We start from the raw sequence: 26437 nt of genomic DNA on the forward strand, positions 1-26437 counted from the left end.
AACCTCCCCGGTAACATTTTTACCTTTTTTTTTTTTATAAGTAAGAATTCATTAAAGAGCGCAGAGGGGCGCAACCCTAGTACACAGGGAGTATACAAAGGAGCCCCTAATTAGAGGACCGAAACGAACAAGAAAGTAAAAAATCAGCGTACGACATACTACCCATGCCATTCGCCGACACCCAAAAAAACAACATATTAAGCATAATTCTACAAAGAGCCCCAGCCTGAACCTCCACATCCTCAAAAAGCCTAGAATTTCTCTCCCGCCACAAGCCCCACAAAACACAAAGAGGAACCTGCTTCCAAACACGGTGAGCAGGACCACGACCCAACAAAGAACCCCAAGCACTCAATAAGTCCAAGACGCTCCTAGGCATAACCCACTCCACCCCAAACAAACCATAAAAAAAACTCCAAACAACTCGAGCCACGTCACAATGGAGAAGAAGGTGATCAACGGATTCCCCATGCTTTTTACACATAACACACCACTCGACCACCACAATTCCACGCCTTCGTAAGTTGTCATGAGTTAAAATCTTCCCTAAAGCTGCTGTCCATACAAAGAACGCAACCCGCTTCGGAGCTTTAACACGCCATATACCCTTCCAAGGAAAAGAAGCCGTCTCGTGACAAACTAAAGCTTTATAGAAGGTCTTCACTTCAAAATTCCTCCTCTTGGAAAGAATCCACACCGCCCTATCAACCTCCCCATGCCGAACCCGAGTAGAGTATAACTGTTCGAAAAAGGACATCACCATCTCCAACTCCCAATCCTGAGCATTGCGCGTAAAGAGAACATTCCAATGAGCCACACCTCGAACCATAGACAAATTATCCACCACCCAAGCATCAGGAGAACGCGCAATGGTAAACAAAGTTGGAAAACAGAGCTTGAGAGGCCTGTCCCCACACCATAGATCATGCCAAAAGCGAATATGGGACCCATCACCCACCTCATAACGCAAAAACTTGGCAACATTATCCCACCCCTTACGAATAAACTTCCAAACACTGACACCATAAGGCCCTGTCACCGGTAAAGAACACCAACCTCCCCTCACACTCCCATACTTCACCTCAATAACCGATCTCCACAAAGCATCGCGCTCCTGAGAAAACCTCCAGTTCCATTTCCCCAATAAGGCTTGATTGAAATTAATAACATTACGAACTCCTAGTCCACCAGCCTTAATTGGAAGACAAATACGATGCCAATTGACTAAATGAAATTTAGTCTCATCACCCAATTAGAAGAAAAAAAGAAATAAAAAGAGATTGATCCTTATCCGAATAAAAGACGCAACCTTCTTTAAAAAAAAAAACCATAAACCTAGTCAGGTCGGGTCAAAATTTATGAAAAACTCACTCGGGTTTCTAACTTCCAACCCAATTTCAGTTGGAAATTCAAAATGCAATCAACATACAACCCGCTTCTGCTAGAAGCTGACCCATGCAGGTCGGTGCCGGATCAAAAGAACCTGCCCACCCCTATTCTTTATCCACCAAAAAACCTATTTAAAACAAGGGATAAATGCATTTTTGATTCCTATGATTTGAGATTTTGACAAATAACTTCATGGACTTTAAAAAGTGATTAATCACTCCTTAGAATAAGCAAATAAAAAAAAAAGAAAAAAAAAATCAAATCAAATCAGCCCTACTGTTACAAAAGTTGACAGAATCCGTTAATGTACAATATCATATCACTAATCATAGGACTGCCAAAACAGCATATAAATTAACGAACAGAATCCTCTCAATTTCAAGTGAAGTGTCCAGATTAAACATTGATTAAGAGCGTTGTTCTACCGCTGCTACTGTTATTGTTTGTCATCGCAGTTTCTGTGGTCATTGTTGTTCAAAGCCTTGTCCATCTGCTGTGTAGTAAGCGAATAAGACTTGGTTGAAGTTGGCTTCATCCTTGCAATGCCTTCCACCTTTTAGTTATTTTTTGCTCTTTACTAGTGCAGTAGCTGTACTTAACACAAGCAGACAAATTCACCTGCTCACATACACAAAGAAAAACAAATAAGAACCCATCACCCTAGCACCAACTATTAGCAAAAAGCTCAACTACAAAACATAACAGAGAGAAAGAACAAGCTTTGATATTGAAATCAATTAAGCTAGGGGTAGCCAACTGTAGTCTTCTCTTACTTTTGTTTTTATTTTTCCAACATCTTGATGATCTACAAGAACACAAGGCCTTTGGTTAGGCAGACAAAATCGCAACCTTCCAATGGTTTTACCTGAAACAAGTAAGCGGCTTCCTTTAATTAAGGGAAAATTTAATGCATCTGAATCTCCTTATTTTCAGGAATAAAATTTGTTAGTGCATGTATACCAATGCCCTAGAACTAGAACAATACACCTTTGCTTAATCAGCATCAACACAATGACACCCCCGCCCAAAAAACCCCTCTCTCATCTCTCTTTTTATTTAATCTTAAATAGGGTTTTTGTCTTTTTGCTAAGCAATTACCAGCGGCCTTGGTTGTACACTAGGATTTCAGCAAGACAAAAGGACCATAATAGCTTATGCTCAATCATACTTTTTCAAAACTAAATTGAGAGCATATAATAGTAATATAATAAATGCCTAGATCTGTTTTCTTATCAAAAAAAAAAAAAGAATAATTCAGAAACTATCTTGCAATGTTGCTTGGACTAATGTTAAGGTAATCTACACATCATTATTTATTTTCTGATAAAAACAATTAAAATCAACATGAAAGTATATCTTCTAAAATATGATTTCTATTAGCAAAAACCTTAACAGAAAAGATACTGCTTCATACTCAGCAAAAAGAATCCATCTTTCCATGTCAAATTCCACCAAAAGATCTCCTCAAGATCGGCTTTTCCTCAGTCATCCTAGAAGAAGTTTGGACATTTGAAGACATTTTATGAATCCAGAACCTGATGGTTTTATCTCAAAAGAGAGAGTGGCTGATAAATGTTCGGGAAATTACATTGACTTCTCTTGAAATTAAATTATATTCTCCCTTGTCTAATTGTTTTGAATTAGACAATAACCCCTCTTAAATTGAAAAATCTTGCTAACATAAAAATAAAAATTAGCAATTAGTTAAAGCTGTTTTTTAAGTGCCTTGATAATGGCTGGCGTATAATATTTTCCTATTTAGGGGAAGTTAGCGTCTAATTAAAAACAATAGGGAGTTAGTGTAGGTTCATGAAATCTTGAGGGAGGTCAATATAATTTTTGTGAAGTTTTATCCAGAACCGGGTAGAAAGAGCTATGATGTTCGGAAAGTTTATAACTCTTTCCCTAGCAGATCCATTCCATTGACAACCACATAATGCACGGACAGGAAATCTTGTTAAGAAAAATTAAGAGAGATTGTTTAGAAAAAAAAAATTGCAGGTGTAACTTGAATGATGAAAACATATAAACATGCAAGGAATACGCTATAGTTTGTCTCAACAAATCTGGTTGATTTGATTTGCTTTTTACACTGTAACAGCTTATAGGGTTAAGTTCCTATTGTATAATTTTCGCGTACGAGGGTTTAAGCTCACTAACTCAGATAGGAGAAACAACTCCATTGAGTCACTGTTGGTCAATGGATCAGTTTCCTTTGATCATTTTGAGATTAGGGAACATATTGTGCTTTCTATAGTAGATTGTTTTTTGAACGGTTTGGTTGGCGGCCCAATCTTTATGACCTCGCTTTTGAATCGTCAATGAGGCCACTTCGTTAAAAAGACTGTTTGAAGAGATTAAGGTGTTGGAGGTGGTGAAAGATATGAATAGTGATAAGGCACTGGGCCCTAGTGGTTTTACTATGACTTTCTTCCATGCTAGAGGTAAGTTTGAAAAAAGCCTTAATGCTACTTTTACTATAAAGAAGCCCGAGGCTGTTGTTGTCAAAGATTTTAGACCAATTAGCCTTGTGAGTGGGGTTTATAAGATTATCACTTAAGTCCTAGCAAATAGGTTGAGAAGGGTTATTGAGAAGATTATCTCGAAGTCCCAAAATGCGTTTGTCAGAGGTAGGCAAATTCTAGATGCTGTTCTTTTAGCTAATGAGTGCTTGGACAATAGGATCAGATCTGCTGATCCAGGTGTGCTTTGCAAACTAGATATTGAGAAGGCATACACTCATGTTCATTAGGAGTTCTTGTTGTACTTGTTGAGGAGAAATGGCATAATTGGATAGCACATTGTATTTCTTCAGCTCGCTTTTCTGTTTTGGTGAATGGTTTTCTTTCCAGTTTCTTCAGTACCTCTTGTGATCTGAGACAGTGAGATCCTCTGTCTCCTTTACTCTATCATTGTAATGGAGGCGCTTAGTAAAATAATATCTGTTACTATAGATGGGGGCTTTCTTTTAGGCTTTTCTGTAGGTTCTAGGAACTCTGACATGCTTCATATCTCTCATCTTTTGTTTGCATATGACACCTTGATTTTTTATGGGGCTAACCCATATCACATATGTTGTTTGCGAGCCTTATTTTTTGTGAGATTTATTCTTTGCCCTTGAAGTATCTTCACCTCCAGCTGTGAGCACTTTTTATCATGGATAACTAGTGTTGACTGGTGTTTGACTGGTGTTGTATATGTAAAAGAAGTGGGGAGACTGTAGATCATCTTCTTTTCCATTCTGAGATCGCCAGTGCTTTGTGGAGTGCTATCTTCCTTCGTCTTAGGTTAACTTGGGTTATACCTAGAAGTGTAGTAGACCTTTTTCTCTGGTTGGGGAGGTTTGGGAGGTAGTCCTTAATGTGCAACTGTGTGGAATATGGTTTCATCTTGCCTTTTATGGTGTTTCTGAAGGGAAAGAAATGACAAAAGTTTTGAAGACTGTAGTGGATCTAAAGTCTTTTTTTTTAAAACTCTTTACCACTGGACAACTGCCTTAGACCTTAATTTACTTAGTTTTCATGATTTTCTTGACTAGTTTTCTTTTTTGCTAGTTAGGTGTTTCTCTTGTCTACTTCCTGTATACTTGAGCTACGCCTTTTGCGCTTTTAATGATATTTCAATTACTTATATATATATATATATATATATATATATATATATATATAAAATCATCAGGTACTTCAATATATAAGAAGACCTATAAAGGAACAATGCAACAAACAAAGCTGATTTATATCAATCAGTAGAACCAATATGTGTGTGTGTGTGCGTGTGTGTGTGAGAGAGAAGAATATACTAACCCTAGAATGGATCAAACTTTAGACATCATTCATTGGGACTAGATAATGCCATTAATGACGAATCTCTAATTGGGAAAGTGCTCAATCACTAAAAAAAATTTAGACATTGTTAAAGGAAAATATTAACTGATTAAGAAACCTTCACTGCTAAGCAAGATTGTTGAGTAATTCAAGGGAAAAATTGAAAATTGACTTAAGTAGGTGAAAATTTGGAGAAATAAGCATATCTTGCCTTATTGGAGGTTCTAGAGACAGTTTAGAGGAGTTTGGGCATTGCTCATAGCATCTGCAAGATACATGTAAATTCAATTACACAGAATAAAGATAAAAAGAATGCATGCGGTCAAATACAGCAGAACACAAATATAAACATCAATGGTACACTACTGGCTTGGGTCTCGCTAGTGTCCTCGGTGGGGTTGGGTCAGGCTTTGGCTAAACTAGCTTGAGGAAGCATCTGCAGTCTCCCCATCCATCTAGGCCCCTCCTATCATTGGTTCCCAACGGCAAGTATTAACTATGGTCACAGTCAAGTAGAGTAGCCACTCTCATCGCCATCTCCTGTCTTTTTTCAAAAAAAACAATGATACACATTACAGATTGAAGCAACAATTATAAGGCAACTGCTTTGGATTGAGAAATAATTATATTAAAAAGACAAGCTTACAAATAATTCGTAAGCTAACTTAGTTACCAAGCTGCATTTATATAACAATAACAGTGCTCAAAAGAATTAAAGTGTCCCATCTTTTACTAGTTTAACATTGTATGAAACCATTAATTCTATAGGCAGACAACTCAATTTTGATGCTTATAAGCCTTTCAATGGAACCAAGGTTGTTCAGCACTGGGATAACAGACAAGATGAAGATATTAAGGAACTGACTAAGAAACAGGCTCCACAGATTTTCTAAATCAGTATATATTATAGACGATGTATTGATGCCTCATGGTGTATTCCTTCTAGTGTGTCATTATGTTGTAGGGCTCACAACACTAAATCATATATGTAAAAGCTTAATGATACTGATCTAGAAAAACAACGTTGCGACCAATATCAGTGGGTCTAATGTGTCACATTTATATAGTTTATGGAGGGAAAGGTAAATGGCTTATTGATAAACCCAAGTTCAGATTGGTTGATATCGGTGGTTTTGAGGCTAAAGGTATGGGAAAACAGTTGCTATGTTTCTGGACAAGGAAATTTTTTAGTTTTTCCAAGGGAGTGCATAAACATATGGTTTTCTTTTTTTTTTTTTTTTTTGATAAGTACTAAATTTTATAAAAAAGGCGTAAAGCACCCATACGTACACAGGAACAAACAAAACTGCCCACAGTGCATAAACATATGGTTACGACCAAAGCCTCGAAGTAGGGGATTTTTAAGCAGCGAATTGTTTGTACAGATAGGGTTTCCATGTGTGAAAAGCTTACACAGAAGTGCATAAAATAAATACAAATATGAAGAGAAGAAAAACAAGGAGATTCAGAACCAAAGAGTCTCGCCTAAGCCCTCTAGGAGTCTCACCTATAAGACTAATGGAGTCTAAGAATTAATTTAGTGCAAAAGTTTCTGCGAATTTGTTATTCGTAACCCGTTTTATACCCCATTATACCCATTAGGAAATTCCCCCACTTTCTCATTAATAATAAAAATAAATCACATATTTTTTCAAAAGTCGTGCACCATACTCGTATAGAATTTTTTTATCAACCATGAGTCTCAAGTTAAATAAATTTGCTTCAAGCCCCTTCTCTCTTCTTCTCTTTTTCTCTCCCCTAACCCCAGTTGTTGGATGGGCATTTTCTGTGTTCCTCCCTGCTTTTTTCTATTTTTCTGCTGGTCAAATGTTACACTAAACAAAGGAAGGACGGAAACAAGAACGAAAAAGCAGAGAAAAAAAAGGCAAAGCTATCTAAGGAGACATATACCAAACACTAAAGCATCAAACTATTCCTAACTTCCATACTTCATAGTTCATACAATGATTTGGCTCTTCATTTAAGGGAAGAAAAAGTTCCACCATCAGTTATGAATCAAAAACATATTATACACATCACAATGTTTTAGCGAAATACGAAGAAAAACTGTAATGCACACACCTGCATATGGCTTTCATGATGATACAGAAGTTATTTTGGTCATGCATTATTATTGAAAACGATGCAGAATAATGTGATGAGAAGAAGTAGATGCTTGTAAAAACCAAATTCAAAATAACTACGAGAGTTTTAAATGAGATGGGGTTCCTAGAATACTTACCCAAGGTGGCTTTTGCAATGTTATCCAACTCCATAACCAACCCAATTGTGTACTCCTTAAGTTGTATCATCCAGAAATAAATCCCTCTTCAATCACCAAAAACCTCGAGTCATAAGCCTTATCCGCTTCACTAATACTGTAGCATAAAGTGAAAGCAATAGGCTATCTTCATAATTCCTTTGATAAATTTATAATTCAAGAAGAAGTACACCATCTAAACAAGTACCATGAAGGAAACCACTGGCAACACAGACAGGTGTCGGATTTATGCACTTCATGGTTCAAATTTCAGAACCTCCCCCGAAAGAGGAAAAAAAGAAGTAAATATCATACTTGGTTGTGAATGGTATATCTTTCAGAATACTAGACAAAAATTTGGATCTTAAGAAAATTGTATATCTACCAGTATTTGAGCAAAGGGATTTCTTATGGCCATATATTTTCAGAATTGTAGACAAAGTGTGGAAAACTGAATATAATTAGCTTCACAAGAAGTTTTGTAGGTCAAACTAGTTTATAGAGTTTGAAATACCAAACTATACAGAGGGAAAGTGAGGAGTAATATACCATCTGGTCCTCACAACGCCATTCCCTCAGCTTCCTAGCTTTTGGAAACTGCACCAGCTTTTATGCCCCAGCGCAAAGCAATACCATCTGGAACAATACCACTTGCCTTCATTTCATCAAATAACTCATGTGCTCTTTCAGTATTTCCAAGTCTATGGTAACAAGTGATGAGAACAGTGTAAGTTACCACATCTGGAGTCACTTTGTTCCTCTTCATTTCATCAACCAACAAGTTAGCCATGTCCATGCGTTGCAAATTGCAAAAACCATAAATTAAACAGGTATAAGTTACAACACTGGGCATATGGCCTTTCCTCAACATCTCATCGAACAATGCCCAAGCCTTCTTCATGTCATTAGTTCCGCTAAACCCAGCAATCAAAGATGTGTAAGAAACTTTATCTGGAACCAAACCTTTTTCAGTCATTTCCTTGAACAAATTATATGCTTCATGCATTTTGTGTTTCTGGCAAAATATGTTAATAAGAATTGTATACGTGACTGTGTCAGGCATGACCCCAACTTTTAGCATTCTTGTGTACAACATCAAGGCCTTCTTAAAATTTGACTGTTTGGCAAAACCATCCATCAGCGTACCATAATTAAAAACTCCAGGGAGTACATTCCTCTTAAGCATTTGAGGAAAAAGTTCCCAAGCTTTTTCTGATTTTCTTTCCTTGCACAGCCTGTTAATAACTGCATTATAGGTATACGAGTTAAGGAAAATGCCTAGGTCTTGCATTTCATCCATAAGTTTCAAGGCTTCCTCCAAGTGCCCTTCCTTGCAATATCCAGCAATTATAACATTGCAAGTGATGGTATTAGGCAAGACACCATGAAGTAGCATGATATTGAAAACTTCCAAGGCCTTATCTAAGAGGCCCAACTTGCAGAACCCATGAATCAGGCTGTGGAAATTGAAAGCATCAGGAACCAAATTATTGCTGATCATCTCCTCCAAAAGTATACAGGCAGAATACATATCGCCCTGCATACAAAACCCATTGATTAAGATTTCATAAGCAATATGATCATATCTATAACCAGCAGCCCCAAGATTATGGAACATGTCTAGTGTGATGTTCATCAGTCCGCCCTTACATAGACCATAGAAGAGTGAACTATAGCTAACTAGGGACGGTCTCAAATCATAGTGACCCATTTCTTCAATCAAATTAAGACCTTTCTCAATATCCCCCTTCCTGCAAAACCCATCAATCAAAATGCTGTAACTGTAAACATCTGGTGATATTCCAAAGCTCTTCATTTCTTCCAAAACTTTCAAAGCTTCATATACTTCACCTTTTTGGCTAAACCCATATATAATAGCATTATAACAATAGTTATTTACAGGCTCGTTTCTCCATCTCAAATTCCGGATGTATTCCAAGGCAAACTCGACACAACCAACTTTACAAAGTCCATGGATATATGTACCGTATGTCACAACAGTTGGGTTTTCCCCACTCCTCTCCATCTCTTTGAGAATCTCAGTCGCTTGTCCAATATCTACATCCTGACAAAGATGCCCTTTACAGTAAAAGTTAATCATAATTGTGTAGGTGTAAACATTAGGTGATGGTCCAGAGTTTTTTAAATCTTCAAATAAACTTCTAACAAATTCCACTTTATTTTCTTCCACCAAACACTTCAATAAGAAATTACTCGAAAAAATATCTGGTTTAAGCCCAACACTCTTAGCCCGCATAAACACATCCACAGCATTCTCAAGCATTGAATTGGCCGCAAAAACTTTTATGAGTACATCAAATACAACAATCGATCTCACCACATGCTGAGATGAATCCAGCAAAGTTGGGAACAATTCAAACGCATCATAACCAACTTCATTGTAATATCCAATGATATCTCTAAGCAAAGCATGAACTTCCATCTGCATCCTAGCTAATGCGAATATATGAACAATAATTCTAAATGCATCGATTGAATGAGAAAATCCATACTTTCTCACGGCCGTTGAAAATCTTATTTCTCTGGCAACTATCCAATTCAAAGACTTGAAAACTCTGCCAACTAAGGGAAATAGTTTGGGCTTTTTCCGGATACGCGACCTGTTTCTCGGCACATTAACTTTATCAATTATATTAGTTTCAATTTTAGGATTTTCCTCGAACATATGGTCTTCTGAAAAAATTGCAGAAGCAGCAGCATAATAAGCTCTAACAAGGCATTTTTCCCGGAGAATGACTTGGTTCCGAAGTAGACACGACTCAGCTAAAAATATCCTTGAACATGAGCAAATACCCATCAACCCCCAATTCGAGTTTTTTCAAGCAATACCACAAACTGCCTCATCCCAACTCTTTGGGGTCAGTGAAACCAACGCTATTCCACCATTGAAGCTTCTCAAAAACCAGTTTTTTTAGCTCAAAAACTAAAAATAAAGACAACCCAGAACACCATTCTTGATGAAGAAGAAATTATGCTCGAGAAAAACTAAATTTACTGCGGGCTATATATGACAAAGTTAACAGGTATTTACAACCAAAAAAAAGAGGGTGGAAATAATAGAAGTACCTCTATTTGAGGAGTCCATGATTCCCAGAGAGAGAGAGGTGGGTCAATCAAAACCCGGAAAGAAGGTGGGGCGTGTAGTGTTTGTCAGATTTTTCTGTGCCTGAAAGCTGAGTAGCATTGCTCTCTGCAGCGCGCTTATGTTTAGAGCTTGTATACTGGACTGGGCCAGAATGAAGACCGCCGCCTAGCACTAGAAGAAAATGGACCGAACTAAACCATTGTATCCTAGGAGACTCATCGGAGTTTTCCGGCCAAAATATCTAAAATCACTTTTCATTACTTCGGACAAATCTCAAGTTTAATAAATTGAATTAAATAAATTTTCTTTAATCTAGTTTGAATGAAAACTTTGTACGTTAGATCAGCCTTTGCTGAAAAAAATAAATAAAAAAATCCAAAAACTGACTGAATATATACCATTACTCTTTTAAAAATATGATCACGTGGATCTCGTATATTTTATGCACTTGGAGTTAAATTTTTTTTTTTTAATATGATTTACGCTTAGGGAATAACTTCTATCAAGATACGGCATAAACTAGCAACATTTTGCCTGCAAATTAGACGTTGACACGTAAGTACTGAGCAAGAAAACCAAATAGGATAAAAACACCCGATCTTCTTCAACTCATACACAGACGTTGCCATTACAGAAACTGAATGGGCGGTGAAGAAAACACACGAACGATGCCCAGGCCCGAACGCCGCCACCCTCGCCATGCCGGGACTTCTAAAGAAAACACACGAAGTCCGCCCACGCCCACGCCGCCCACTCCGTCTCTTTCTCTGTCTGTGTTCTCTCCGATTAGTTTCCCACATTAACAATTGGCTCACATATGATTCTCAGAGCCAACGTCGGGGTCCTCTCTCTCTGTTTGTCTTGTTCTACCACAAAATGCTGATGGGCGTGAAAATGGTGAAGATGGGTTCCATTGGTGATAGTTGGATTTTTGTGTTTCTTTTTTTTTTTTTTTTTTTTTTTTTGTTAATTCATTCTTCAGTCCTGATTATGGGAGGATTTGTTGTATAATCTAAAGGAAACAAAAATGCAAATATGCATACAAGGTGTTTGATGAAATGCCTTAACCAATGAGTTGTTATTGTAGGCTCTGTTGTTAACGCAGGTATGAAAATCGTGAAAATAGTGATTTGGGGACGATTAGGGGCGGACGGCGGACCGGCGGATGTCATTTGGGCAGTGGGGTTTTTTTTTTTTTTTTTTTGGAATCGTGGGATACTTCATCAGAAGAGAGGGGGGAAGGATTGGCTACTTCAACAGCATTTTCATTTTTTGCTTTTAGCTGATGTGTCAAGTGGTTATTGGTGGGCATAAACCCACTGTTTTTTGCCACTGCCGTATAGAAGGGGCTCTCTTAGGCTTAAGTGCTGTAAATAAAAAATAAAACTAAATCATGTAGTAATTTTTTAAGGGTCCAGATTTAACTATACTTTCTCTCTTTCTCAAAGAAAATTTGAAATTAAATCTATACCTCGAAAAAACTACAATATAAGTCTTGTAGTTTTTTTTTTTTTTTTTAAGCACCCAAGTCAAATTCAAAATTAGTTTTTTTTCTTTTATATTTCTCACGCTCTTTAAATATACATTTGGTTCTAAAGTTGTCGTTGTATACGTGTTTTGTAGGATTACTAACTGCATATAAATGTTTGATAATTTGGTAATTTGTCAAACATCCGATGAGTTTGAGATAAAGAGATGGAGGATGCAAGTGTAGATGTTGTTTGATGATGAGCAAATAGAAGAAGCTTCAATTTACTGGAGCACCATTTACATGTTATGGTATGCAATAAAAATAGCAACTGCTAACAATTTTGATGATAAAATGCCAAAAATAAAATGCTTTTTTTTTTTTTTTTTTTTTTTCTGTAAAATCAAACAACATATGCTTTTATATCAGCTTATTAAAACTATCAAAATGGTACAAATCAACTCAAATGTTTTCAGTTTTTTATTTTTTTTTTAATTTATTTTTCTTCTCTTTTTGTTGGTCTCAACTCCAAAATTGGAAGAGCATGCTCAGTACAACAACAACTCTCTATCTACAGCTGACATCCAACATGGAGCCAGAGGAGAAATTACACTCACTCAAAACATCACCCAAAGGAAAGAATGTAATGGCAAAAAGCTCTGAAGCAAACTAAATATTTCAATCAAATTATGAACGAGATTGGAGCCATTGATCAATGCCTTGCACTAGAAGGACCTTCCCCTGGAATTTTTATATAAATCACCATAAGCCTCAACAGATTTGGTTGTAAGTGCTCTTCAAAGAGATTTTCACCAAATGTTTGGTTTGGTTTGGTTTGCATCTTTCAAATAGGCTATACCATTACCACCTGATGATTTTCACTGAATCACTACTACCCCACTGTGTGCTGTTTGCAACCCCTGGGTCCAAAATGCTGAGAGCTACGCTTCACTATCTTTTTGCATAAATAGCAATAATGAACTTGGCATGCCCAGCAGAAGATATGATTGTTATTTCCAACCTGAAATAAAGCCATATCAGTCAAACTAATGCAACTCCATGATTTTAAATGACAAAAAAGCAAAAGAAGACGATATTCAAGACGCCTCTCAACGGAACAAGTTATTATCTAAAATTGTTGTAATCAAGAGAGGGAAAAAAAATTTGTAGTCCAGCTTTCATAGATGAACTAATGCCTCGGGGTCCAGTTGACTTTCGACTCGATCTTGACATGGACATGGCCATGGCCAGATGTCTGATCCTCAATATTATGAAATATATTTTATTTTCTCTTCAATTTGAGATACACAACTGGCATGTCATAAGCAATGTGGTTGCTTCCTTTCTCTTGTTAATTTTACTATTGTCTCTAAAATAATAAAGGCTGGGACTTCATCATTATAAAGGTTATAATTCTATAATATGAGGATTTCAATTCACTAAAACCTTTATCCACTTGATTGATTCATATACTTAAAACCATCTGAATCAGAGAAATGCATACAGAATACTGAGAGGTGACAGCCTACAGATGCAACTTGGATATAACCACCATTATCAGTATCTGAACTTTAAAAGAGAGACCCAATCTTAAGTCACCTTTGCATTAAATTGGCCACAATTAGAGCATGCATGACCATGTTGAGCAAAGAGTTCAGCTCGAATCTGACCCAACACCTGACGAGGATTAATGCGTTCTTCCCACTCCCGAATCGCTTCTTGTGGGAACAGATCACACGTCCCATCCCTTGAATGAGTATAAGCAATTAATTAAGTCCATATCATTAAACACATATTTACGAAGAAACAAAACGAGGATAACTAATAAAATCTTAGCTAGTTGTAAATCACATACTGGAAATGATCATATCCATCAATCGCCTGGTTACAGCGGTAGCAGAAATACTGCCCACAGTTATTACACACCATCTTGTTGCAACCTTCAATTCTGGAAATTGCCATCTTACAAGATGGGCATTGCTTCGCATCACGAAGTACTTCCTTGACACTAAGAATTTCATTGATCATCTCACGTTCTCTAAGCAATTGATCCTCTTTTAGTTGAGATGAATTTTGGCGCTCCTGCAACCAAAAAGCAAAAGACTGAACGTATAGTAATACGGAAAGTTTTCTACAGTGTGGAGGAAGTTCCCCAATAAGACAAGGAAAAGCTTGAAGAATGCTTAAATGGAAATAATAAAGAAAACCTAAAAGCTCAAATAACAGAAGATATCATTATAAACCAAGGTTGGCAGAATACCAAGCAACAAGTAAAGCCCCAGTTCCAGTGGACAATTTATCTATCATTAAGTACATAGAAAAAAAGAGCGAGCCAGAACTTTATAGGACACACCTTAACTAAGGAGAAAAATATCTGAAGACATCTTGAGGTTTCTCACACAATGGAGCAGTTGGTGTACTGTAATAAGAAATGACAAAAAAACATACTTGCTTTTTGTCATACAGCACACGGCCAAAAGCAATGCTATAACCTCGTAGATATGTGAAGATCCTCTCCTCAAGCTAACATGCTTATATTTTACCAAACTAAAAAATTAATCCATCTAAAAGGGACTTCAAACTCAAAGGTGCAAGGAAAAAAACTGAATCCATAGCCATAAGCAGAGCCAATTCCATGGATAATTTCCTATCGTTCCATACCACCGGCCTCACACAAGGTACAAGACAGTATTTCCACCAAAAAAGAGTTGACAGACTAAAGTATTCTCTTTTGATGGAAATGACAAGCATGCATCATAACACAGAAGGAACCAAATAAATTGCAACAAAGGAATGCAAGAGAAGAACCTACAAATTTTACCTGCAAAATACGGAGCTTCAGTTCTGGTGTCATACAAGCTACGCCTACATGGCGTCGCTCCCTGCATAGTGTACAAAAGCTAAAGAAGCACTTTGAGCATTGAGCATGCTGTTCCTCATCTTCTATGCAGGGTGTTTCACATCTTGGGCAATAGGCAACATCAGACATTGAATCGAGCGTTTTTTGTAACATTAAGGACTCCCAACGTTCATACTCCTCATCACCAAGCAATCGTTTCAACAAAGCGGGTGGGACCATGCCCCCACATTTTGCATCAGGACATTGAAGTTTGTTTATGGTACCTTCCTTGACATGCATGTCAGAATAAATCTTCATGCATTTCCAGCAGAAGAAATGCTCGCATGGCAGTCTAACGAACTCACTACCTGGTATGTTTAACAGGGAAAAATACCGTAATATGAATTGGATAGTCATATGATGATAAATTTTCCAACGGTAGACAGGAATACTAAGTTTGAACATCCATGCAGATATAGCTAACAAAAGAAATCAGTTGAGAGAAGAAATCAACTTGATCAAGAAACCCTATCCTGGAACCAGTGACAGAATGGAAGTCCTTTAACATATGATTCAAGGGGGATATATAACTATACCTATATCACTGCAGGTTGTACAATGGGGTCTTATAATTAAAACATATTATATGGATTTGTTTTCAAAATAAACAAACACAGTTATTCTTAGGCCGAAATATTGTGAAGAGGAAAAAAGACAATGTCCTGATGCAAGCAAATGAACAACTGGTTTTCAGTTGATAAACCTATTTGGAAGTAGTTAGTAAACATAACCAAGGCGATAAACTATCAATTCTAGTTGGTCCAAACAAAAAAAGGCACCATCAACATTGTGTGGTGTCTCCTATTAAGCTTCCACCTAGCCAAAATACTCGTGCTGCACAGGGTAATATATTACAAAAATGAACATAATATAATAAAAAGTGTCAAAAAACCAAAAACAAAAAACAAAAAAAAACTATATATATTTTGAATTAACAACTTTTTTATCAATTTGAAAGTCATTGGAAAGTAAAAAAACAGAGAAAACTTCACTTAATCACCCCCGAACCTTCATTACTTTTGCAATCTCCCTCCCAAATTCAAAAACTCTCAAATTCGTGTATCGAAATTTCAAAAATTTGTAATCTCACCCCTCCATTAGTATTTTCCGTTAAATCCTAACGGAGGGGGTGAGAAATTCCCAAACTATCCTTTTTTTAAAAAAGAAATAAAAATAAAAATTGTAATTAAAGGTCAATTTTGTAACTTCATAAAGTTTACAGGAGTATATGGGTCATTTTACTCTTTGACCGTCTGCTTCAACCCCAAACCTTAACGGGAGGGTGAGATTACAAAAAAGTAAAAGTTTGATACACTAAATTCTGAGTTTTTGAACTTTGGTGGAGAGATTGCAAAAGTAATGTAAGTTCAAAGGGGTTAAGTGAAGTTTTCCCTAAAGCATAAGAATCTCAAAAGCATTGATTACATTCTTACAAAAAAAATAGGGAAATTTTGGAAGATTCTACCGGTTAATAATGAAAACATGTAACAAAGTAATAAAATATATAATACTAATATAAGAAGAATGGTGGTTTATCTACATCAGTAGTATAGTGTAAATAATGTTTAAATTCTTCAATTTTTTTTTTTTTTTTTTTATAAAACAGTATTAAAAAAACATTGCTTTTCTTACATCATTGGAAAAAAAAAAAAAAAAAAGTCTTATTTAACGCTGCACATGTGGTGGAACATCTACTAGCATATGAAATGAAAGAGTATTCTTTAATTTTATACTGTCCTAAAAGCATATATATTTGAGCTCTTCAATATCAAAATTATTTTTTTTTCCAAAAATAAGGAATGTTTGAAAATGGTTTTAAAAATTTATTTATTTATTTATTTATTTTGGGATTGAAAAAGCGTTTTGAAGTGATATAAAGATGATAAATGTTTTTTTGGTGCAGTCCACATTTGAGAAAATATTTTATGTGGCATCCACTTAAAAAAATGTTTGGTTGTATTTTCAAAGAAACAAAAACAGGCTTATTTTGAGAAAACACAAGTAGATATAGAACTGACTTCTTACTGATAAAAAAAAAAAGAAACAAATTTTTTTAAAAAGAAAAAAAATTGTGGTTGTGTGGTCACCCTTAGCGGGGAAAAGGGATAGCTGCACAGCCAACCCGATTTGATTGTGGTGGGCGCGCGGCCACCCCTGGCCTGTTGTGGTGGCTGCACGGCCAACCCTATCTAGTTGGGGTGGTCGCGCAGCCGCCTTTGACCTATTGGGGTAACCATGCAGCCACTCCTCTACCTAAAAAATTAAGCACCTCTTTTTTCAAAATATGTGTAAAAAGTTTTCTAAAATGTGTTTTGAATTGTTTGTTAATGATTTTGAGAAAAAAAAAAGTGTTTTTTTGTTTTGAAAATAGAAAAGTGTTTTCAAAACCATTACCAAACGAGGCCATGCTTTTCAGCCGATGACAATCTGCTGGTTTCTTTTGTTTTTTTCCCCTTCTTTATAATTCATACATACTTTGGTACTTATACTTCTAGCTTAAATTCTTGTAATGCTGAAATATACACCTCTAGACAAACAAATCTTAAGCAGTTGAAAAGATCTAGCATGCCATGTTCTTTCTTGATAGTTAAACACAACTCAAGCACCTGTATGGGATTGAACCCATTACACCATTCCCCACTCCACCCATCACTTACGGGGTGAGGAGATGCAGGTTGGTCCAACTTTGTAGACATTGTCCAAGTTAGGAGCAATTTTGGACAACAATCCCACGCCACTAATGTATTTTGAAAATAAAATTCAATGAAACTTACGTCAAGCAAAGGTTGACAATTACCTGCATACTCACTAAAACAGATACAGCATTCATGCAAGTTTTTGAGGAAGTTCTCATGGTGTCTCTCATCGTTGTAACTTTTTATTGTAGGAATATCAACATCTGGCAAAAAAATTCCAGAAACTGCACGTCTATCTCCTGCATGTCTTATGCCATAAGGACCAAGCATTATTGCTTTATCAAACCCAAGATGAGAAAGAGAAGAAATTTGTAGCCATTCCACCCACTGGTACATGACTTCTTGCCCTGGCTGTTCCCTCCATATTGTGTCCAGCATGGAGCAAAGATTGGAAATCCTACTAGAATCCAGCCACTGAACGGAGATAGTAAAATAAGGCGGTAGGTGGCTTGGGTATGATTTAGGTAATAAACAAGTCAATAAAATTGGTGGAAGATATTGGACTTCGAAAGAGTATGAGAAGTCATCTGAATTGTCACTTTTGGTCTCAAAATCACCGGATGAATTTAGCTTTGCAGTAATAGAAACTTCACCCTGTGTTTCAATGTGTATATGAATCTGCAAAATAATAAGTAGGTGTTGGACTATTCACTTCTTTATGGATATTGAACTTTGTCTTTAAGACATTGGCTTACTGCGAAACCTGAAAAGATCTTAAGCCGCTGTGTCTGTCAAGGATGAAAACATTGTCTCCATAGATGGACTCCATAGCAAGCAACTACGAAAGAACACAAAAGATGATAAAGGGTAAGAAATTCAAAGCAGTCATAATGTTCCTACCATGCAAAGCCATCGTTCTTCTATCCACAGGCATGATTTTAAATTTAAGGAAGATTTCTTTTCAGATCTTCATATTCATTCTACTTTGCAAAACATTGAATATTTGGCATTTCAAAATTTCAACCATCTTTTTTTTTTTGATAAGTTCAAAATTTCAACCATCTTTCAAACAACAAATTTCTCTAATTCAATAAAATTCTGGGTAAAGGGTCTAAGATTTCAATTTCTATATCTATTTCAACCAGATTCTAATTTTGAAATTATAAATAAAATTCTAGTAATGGCCGATGGATGAACACAAACTTAACATAGGCCATAACACTTGCATGGATGGAATTCCTAAACTAAGCAAGATATAATTGGAAACTCTTATGACAGTAACAAAAACTTTCATAAAGGCAATTCAGAAAGCCTGCAAGATTTTTAGAGAGCAAATATAGATACTAATGCTAAAAGTGGGCCAGTTCTAACATGTTTAAATTCCAAAGCATCTTCTAGTAATAATCTAGCCAGGACAGGAGGCAATCCTTTGATAGCTTGGAGGCTTATGACTAAGCTATCTTTTCAAATAAAATGGTCTAAAGCTCAAAATCTTGCCTTTCCTTTTTTTGGCCTGACATGTTTTTATATCAATTTCACCCATTTAAGATTCAACTTCTTTAATGTCCTCGTGAGCTCTCAATGCATGACCACACCATCCCAACCAGCTCTCCCCTAGGTTTCACCTAACAGGGGCTGCATATCTAAGTAACTACTTACAGAAGACCTATTTTTCTTGATGTCTAAGTCTTCCTTCATGTTAACCATGACACTCTCAGTACAGGTACAACATAATTTTACTTTAACAAGCTAGATAACTCATGAGGTCGACCCAGGCCAAACACACTTAACATGTACGTAGAAAAAAGTGATACCAGATAAACAATTATTTGCCTAAATGTTGACCGACAAAGTGTTTACTTAATCTGATAGCTACACTGTAATACAGAGCAAGGACTCTACACAAGGACTTCCTCTTGTAATACTCTAATTTGTTTCCAAAGCATAATCCTATGTCAGCCAATAGCTCTTATCTAACAGAAGCATCCTCCTAATCTCTCTCTCACAAAAATAAGAAGATACTTCTGAAGAGACTAAGACAGATTCATTGCATTGGCAACAGATTCATCTCAGTGGCATATCACTTCTAACTCAAAGTACACATGTTCTTTTCAAACTAATCTGAAACATACTGGATATCTTTAAGCTTTTGTGTCGTTATTACCAATCACCAGTCCCTTATTCTCATTAATAATGCGAACCAATTGAACATGTACACAAAACTGTCACAAATATGAGCAATTCATTTATCCATAAGATTGGGAGAAATAATTTTATTCATTGGAGCAAGCAGGGAGAAAGTTATGGGGAGGGCATGGCCCACCCAAAGATCTGGAAAAAATAAAAAATAATAATAATTATGGGCATTTTTGTCACTTTCCTAATTGTATTTCTCAACGATACCCGTCATAAAAGAAAACCTGGCCAAAAAAAAAGAAAAGAAAACCCATGTCTCATTAGCGATCCCCTTCTCTCTCCAAGCAAAAAGTTCTCAAAAGAATAAGGAAAAAAAAATATATCTTATGCCTCCCTCTTCTGAGTCTTCTCCCACTTTTCCTTTTCCCTTCAAGCTTTCCAAACTATTCATCCTTCATCAAAGTCACAAAAAGGGGCAGACAAGACCCATTTCACTAAGCAAAGCCAGCCCCACTGCCCTACACCATAAGTGTCTCAGTACCTCCCAAAGAGACCAACCTCTTCATTATTGTAAGCTCCAATAATCGTATAGTTTGTAAATATATTTTCTTTAAGCTTGAGTCTCTTTTTTTTTCTTTTTCTTTTTTCCCTTTGTGCACTTGTTATTTTTTACTCGCTAAATCAACATCGAGTACACTTAGCATAATCAATGTTGTTGTTTTTTCCCCTTTGTGCACTTGTTTTATTATAATTTCCTTAATATGAATGATGTTATAAGAAAACATACTTTTGTGTAAGAACTTAAAGATTTAGCCATAAGCCAATTGTCAGAAAATACATCTTTTTAAATTTTATTTTAGAGTATATCCAACTCCCCAGATAAAAATCTTGGTTTTGCCCCTAAAAGCGACCTAACATTAAATAGGAATTAGCTCTTAACAAAGGTTCCAAACAGGCTAAAGGAACCCTGTTTACTAAAAAAAACTCAACTCATTATCAGCCAAGTTTGAGCCAAATATGCAGTTTAAGCTGGGCTCAGTATAATCTTGGGTCATGCACTCATTATTATTATTATTATTTTGGATGAATATGCACTCATTATTTATCAACAAAACGTGATTTAATTTATTTTTGCACAATTTGTCCATTTATATTGGCCAGACAGCCACTTGATCATGTACATATGTTAGAATTTTCACCTTAAAGTCTGTGGCACCATTCCAGCAAGGTTTCAACTTATTCAACAAACTCTACTTAGCAATAAGCGGAGCAGCATATACACCAACATCAGTCATCACCAAGCTAAAAGAACTAAAATTTCATATCATTGGCAAGTTCACTAAATTAATTACCTCATCCTCCTGCAGTTGATCATTGATCCTCAGCTGTTCCTCAGACAACTCCGGCTCCTCCATGCCCAACCGCAGCTCTTCCAATCTTTTTAAAACACCATCCACACCCTCACTTGACTCGGACACTTCAACTGTCTCTTTCCCACTTTTTTCCTTCCCTTCTTCTTCCTCCTTGTCTTTCTCTCCTTTCTCGTTGACCTTCTCCCCAATAATCAAAGACCCTATCTGAGAATCCAAAGAATTCAGAGAACCCACTTCATTATTCAAAGAACCACCCTCAGGTTTTTTCTCAAACTCTGATTTGACTGGATGGGGGCACCGATTCTTAGACACCCACTTGGAATTTTGACGGATTCTGGGTTTACGATATGAGATAGGTATACTTGCGGTGGTGGGTTCGATTCTGCTATCTGTAGCAGAAGTAGTAGGGGAGGAAGGCGGTGAGAGCTGGGTTTCGACAAGATTGCGTTCCTGATCGTGTGGCGGACTCACGGTCCAGGTCTCGTCAATTTGAAGAGGCCGGTTGTGGTGGCGGTGGTCCTGTCTTCCTCCTCTTCTGCTGTCCCCTTTCATGGCGGATTCAAACAGCTCTCCGACACCAAACTCTTCAATTAATATCTATTTATACACGATTAAAGCTAAAAACCACAATTTTTAACTCTCAGTCATCTTAACGCTAAGGTGGCGGCATCTTCAACAGTTGAGTGATATTAGGAATTTTTTTTTTTTTTTTTTAATTTTTTTTTTCTCAAAGTTTAAATGGGAGAATTACCACGTGGCATCATCATATCGTAAGGTGGTAGACGATTAACGGCCAGATTTAAGGGATTTGATTTATACACAACACCATCACAACAACCACACAACAACTCCTCACATGAGTGTGGGCCCCAGTGTGTGGGGTCCACCCTCATGTGAAGGGTTGTTGTGTGGTTGTTGTGTTGGTGTTGTAAATTTAACATTTTCCCAGATTTAATCACGTGCCCAAGAGATTGATTTTACACAATTAAATGTTAGAACGTCGGTGATGTTCGAATGCGTATCGACCGGAGGAAATTTTTTCGTGTCAATCATTATGCGGCGAGAGATTTCGGCTTCCATGCGGTAGTTTAGGTTCTATAATGAAAAATGGTACCGTTTTTCACTTAAAAAAATTTACAAAATTTAAATCTAATAATAAAAAATTTATTAAAACTTAAAAATTATAATAATTGAAAACCAAAAATAAAAAAACATAAAAACACAAAAGGGGTGGCCAATGTTGCCCAAAGGGGTTGCGGGCTACCCCAGATCGGCTTTGGAGATGGTTTGGCCACCCTCCAAAATTCAAACTTTTTTTCTTTTTCTTTTTTGTTTTTTTAGCCTTTTGGGTATGGCCGGACCACCCCCAAAGCCGATCTGGGGTGGTTCATACACCCCATATCGGCCCAGGGGTGGCTCCAACCACCCCTTTGTCCAATAATGGGGTGGTCGGCAACCCCTTAGGCAACGCTGGCCACCCTTTTTTTTTTTTTTTTTTTTTATATAGTTTTTAATTATTATAATTTTTAAGTTTTAATAATATTTTTATTATTAGGCTTAAGTTTTGAAAAAAAATTTAAGTGAAAAATGGTACCGTTTTGTGGAAAACGCATGCATGCAGTAGTTTTAAACTACCGCATGCAAGCCAAATCCGCGATGAGACTTCTTAAGATACTTTCTATGTGGCCGTCAACCCCATTGGGCAACACCGGCCACCCTTTTTGGTTTTTTTTTTTTATATTTAGTTTTTAATTATTATAATTTTTAAGTTTTAATAAATTTTGTATTATTAGGTTTAAGTTTTGCAATTTTTTTTAAGTGAAAAAGGGTATCGTTTTGTGAAAAACGCATGCATGCAATAGTTTTAAACTACCGCATACAAGCCAAATCCACGATAAGACTTCTTAAGATACTTTCTATGTTGCTACATCATCGTTCCAATGCTTATAGTTCGAAATTGCAATGCATTCGAAAATTTCTATAAATTGAAATTAAAGAAAAACTAAAGACCTAAAAACCTAACAAAAATTAAAGGAAAACTCTTAAGTTTTGCCAAAACTAAAAGCCTAACAAAAATTAAAGTTCAACTCCAGGATTTATTATGTAAATATCTAAAAGGTTTAGTAAATGAGAGAGAGAGATTGGCCTTATATATTGCACAAACAAATTGTACAATTCAGCCCAATAGGGTTCAATTGGGACACACACACAAAAAAAAAGTTAGCTAGGCCCAACTTTAGGTCCAAAACAGAAAAAGAAAATTATCAAATTTTTTTTTTAATATATTTTTCACGTTCATTTTACATTGTTGATGTTGCATGTTTTAAGTAACTTTTTATGTTAACTACTTAAAACACGTCACGTAAACTAATAAAATAAATAAATATGAAAAGTAGCGGGATTATTTGCTAACTCATCGTCTTTTTTCTTTTTCATTTTTATTCAAGAAGTCAACTTGTTAACAAATAACTTTTCTCACAAAACACTAAAAAAGCTCGTAATAAAACGAGTTAACAAACAATTACTGCATTATTATTTATTTTTTAGGCAAATGAAAATTGTTTCGAGATCGAACAACAAAGCTTTGTCGATCCCAATTGGGTGATAGGATAATAGAAATTGAATCGTAGAGAAAATTTAAAATTCCAAAGTAAAAGTTATCAGTCTTGCAAAAATATTTAAATCCTTGTTCATTATTTTTTGTATAAGAAAAACATGTTTTATTCGTAATTTTTAAGTTTTTCCCTTGAAGGGAATTAATCAATCAATTAGGCTTATAATTATTTGGCACAAAAGCCCAAATCCAAAGCCCACCCAAATCAACCAACAAGTGGATTGGACCTTTTTATTTTTTTAATTGATTAAGAAAAAAGGGTTATAAAAGAAAATCATTTCTACTCCTAATCCAAAATGAAGAAGAAGTAGACAATCCTATGAACAAAAAATGGGTGGGCTCCCTAACAATAGACCCAAAACAACCAAAACGTTGTTAAAATAATTACAAATAGTAAAAAATTGGTCAAAAAAATGACTCTATTCTCTCATCTCAAGGGGCCGCAAAAGGCGATTACAGAAGCTAAAGAGGTACAGATTAAGACGAACTTATCTATACCTTCACTTGGGAACAACAACAATCACCTGAAGGAGGCTAAAAAAAAAAAGAAGCACCAACACAAATTCAAATACAAGAGTCTCTCTTACAAAGAGACAATAACCCAAATAAGATAAAATAACATAAAAGCAACAAAAAAAAAAAAAAAAAAATGCAAAACACTGTAACAACAGGGATTGGCAGGGCGGAGAACTCCGGCGCGTGAGGTCCAACAAGTGAATTGGACATTAATTGATGCTAAAGGAACTATAACTTTTTTTTTTTAGAAATTCGTTACAAATTAAGGTGTCGATCTATGCAACACTTATTTTAATAAAAAGAAATGTTAGAAACCACACTTTTTTATTTATTTTACAACTATTCCACTCTACTGATATGGCAGTGTCAATCAACTATTTGATCATCAATTTTTTTAAAAATGTGGGATAGTAGTGGAATAACAATGTGGTTTCTATTATTACTCTTTTCATAAAATGTGGAGCAGCACGTCAATTTATAAGAAATTTGTTGTAAAAATTATACGAGCAATACTAGAAACTACACTTGTATCTCACTACTATTGCCCTCTACTAATGTGGAACGCCAATCAAACCTTGTTAAAAAAGGAAAATAAAAAATAAAAAATTGACTGACACTAACAAGTTAGAAGAATGAAAATGATAGTGTGACTAAATATATAAAAGTGCGGTTTTTAGAATTGCTTTCATTGTAATACTCAAAATATTTTGCTTAAAAGGCAGTTGGGTTATGGAAGTGGGGGCACTAGGAAGAGTCAGTCATGTATTGTTTCTTTCACCACCTCACTGACAGAAAATAATTAATTCACAATGGGATCCAATATAAATGATGATGATTACAAATGCAATAATTGGTGGGATGCCATCAATCCGAACTAGTCTTCAACTACAACAAGAAAGTCACCAAATCTTCAAGCTAAGCAGGAGGCAATGGCAAGTGCAACTATTTGACCTAATTTAAGCACATGTTATGTTGTTGGCTTTCCTTCCAAACAGATGCTTCCCACCTACAATCTCACTTCACCAACTCAAATCCTGCATCCCCCTCATGTTTGCATTGGGGCCCTCCAGCAAACAGATGATAAGCCTCCTTTAACTGTGATGCTCAAACCTATACGTTTTCCCAGTTCTTCTTCTTCTAGTTGGAAGGTAACAATTCGTTGATGGGTCTGCTTAATTATTGTGTATTATTTGTGTGTGTGCTTTTGGCAGGAGCTAGGCCCCTCAGAAGACTTCATTATATTGTTTGTCCTTTGGTTCAATTGTCCCTGTCCCAGTTTTCTTTCTACTTAACAGGAGTCGAAGGAGGCCAACAATGCAGGATTTGGCTTTGGTATTGTGCACGTGAAATATGTTATTTCTACGTCACATTGGCTTACATTAATTGTACACTAAGACATATTGGATGTGAGATCCATGTATATAGGATCTATATGCATGAGTCTCACACCCTATATGTCTTGGTGTAGAGTTAATGTACACCAATGTAATGTAGAAAAATCATTTCCCTTATGTACCTACCGGTATATGTGTTGTAGTGCCATTTTACTTATCAAAAAATATGTGCCTTGATTTTTTCAACTGTTATATATATATATATATATATATATATATATATATTATGAAAAACTTGGAATTGAATTTGTAGTTTTTTTATAGCACCTAAACTAAATTTAACAATGCAATACAAGCCTTCCCGAGTTAAAAACTACATTTTTTATTTTACAATGCTGACATAACAATGTCAACCAAACCGATCAGTCATTGTTTTAAATTATATATATATAAAATTGAATTTGTAGTTAGCACCTAAGCCAAATCTAATAATGCAATACAAGCCTTCCAGTGTTAAAAACTACATTTTTATTTTACAATGTTGGCATAACAATGTCAACCAAACCGATCAGTCATTGTTTTAAAAATAAAAATTCAAGAGTTGGTTAGGACTGTCACGTTAATATTGTAGGATAAAAAACATTTTTTTTTTATTTGGTATTCATTTGATATATTCCCAACGAGAAGAAGAAAAAAAAGGTATTATTATATGTTTAAAGTATTACTAAATAATTAAATTAATAGTTTTGTATGAATTAAATATTGATTTAATATGATATTAGAGTAAAATATTGAATTCTGATGAAAGAAAAGATAAATTTAAGGAAATTAAAAGAGAATAAAGAGAGACAGACACATAAATGAATTTACATGGTTGAGTTT

At 35.7% G+C, this 26437-nt stretch overlaps 2 protein-coding genes across 8 annotated transcripts; both read right to left on the reverse strand.

Moving 5' to 3' along the window:
- Positions 1–5420: 5420 nt before the first annotated feature.
- Positions 5421–10821, reverse strand: LOC133854450 (pentatricopeptide repeat-containing protein At3g22470, mitochondrial-like). Of its 7 annotated transcripts, none has more exons than XM_062290666.1 (5): positions 8210–10821; positions 8023–8109; positions 7456–7541; positions 5580–5757; positions 5421–5478 (listed from the first exon to the last, which is right to left on the reverse strand). In XM_062290666.1, the coding sequence occupies exons 1-2, from the start codon at positions 10289–10291 to the stop codon at positions 8083–8085; spliced, it is 2109 nt and encodes a 702-aa protein (XP_062146650.1). In that variant the 5' UTR covers positions 10292–10821; the 3' UTR covers positions 5421–5478; positions 5580–5757; positions 7456–7541; positions 8023–8082. The 7 variants fall into 7 exon arrangements, with proteins under 7 accessions (XP_062146650.1, XP_062146649.1, XP_062146651.1 ...); XM_062290665.1 differs by having other exon boundaries at positions 7456–7591; XM_062290667.1 differs by lacking the exon at positions 7456–7541.
- A 1685-nt stretch (positions 10822–12506) lies between these two features.
- LOC133854400 (uncharacterized) lies at positions 12507–21716 on the reverse strand. Its single transcript, XM_062290596.1, has 7 exons — positions 21071–21716; positions 18346–18420; positions 17744–18260; positions 14869–15254; positions 13903–14129; positions 13647–13794; positions 12507–13068 (listed from the first exon to the last, which is right to left on the reverse strand). Exons 1-7 carry the CDS (start codon positions 21641–21643, stop codon positions 12940–12942), a joined length of 2055 nt encoding a protein of 684 aa, XP_062146580.1. The 5' UTR covers positions 21644–21716; the 3' UTR covers positions 12507–12939.
- Positions 21717–26437: the final 4721 nt, after the last annotated feature.

The sequence above is a fragment of the Alnus glutinosa genome, chromosome 13 (genome assembly GCF_958979055.1).
Source record: "Alnus glutinosa chromosome 13, dhAlnGlut1.1, whole genome shotgun sequence".
Classification (NCBI taxonomy): Eukaryota; Viridiplantae; Streptophyta; class Magnoliopsida; order Fagales; family Betulaceae; genus Alnus; species Alnus glutinosa.

Excerpts from the sequence above, each read along its gene's own strand:
- LOC133854450 (XM_062290664.1), bottom strand. The coding sequence starts at position 10,291 with ATGGGTATTTGCTCATGTTCAAGGATATTTTTAGCTGAGTCGTGTCTA.
- LOC133854400 (XM_062290596.1), bottom strand. The coding sequence starts at position 21,643 with ATGAAAGGGGACAGCAGAAGAGGAGGAAGACAGGACCACCGCCACCAC. Across the intron at positions 18,261-18,345 it reads GCGGCTTAAGATCTTTTCAG|ATTCATATACACATTGAAAC; the intron begins GTTTCGCAGTAA and ends ATTATTTTGCAG. Across the intron at positions 13,795-13,902 it reads GATGGATATGATCATTTCCA|GGATGGGACGTGTGATCTGT; the intron begins GTATGTGATTTA and ends TACTCATTCAAG.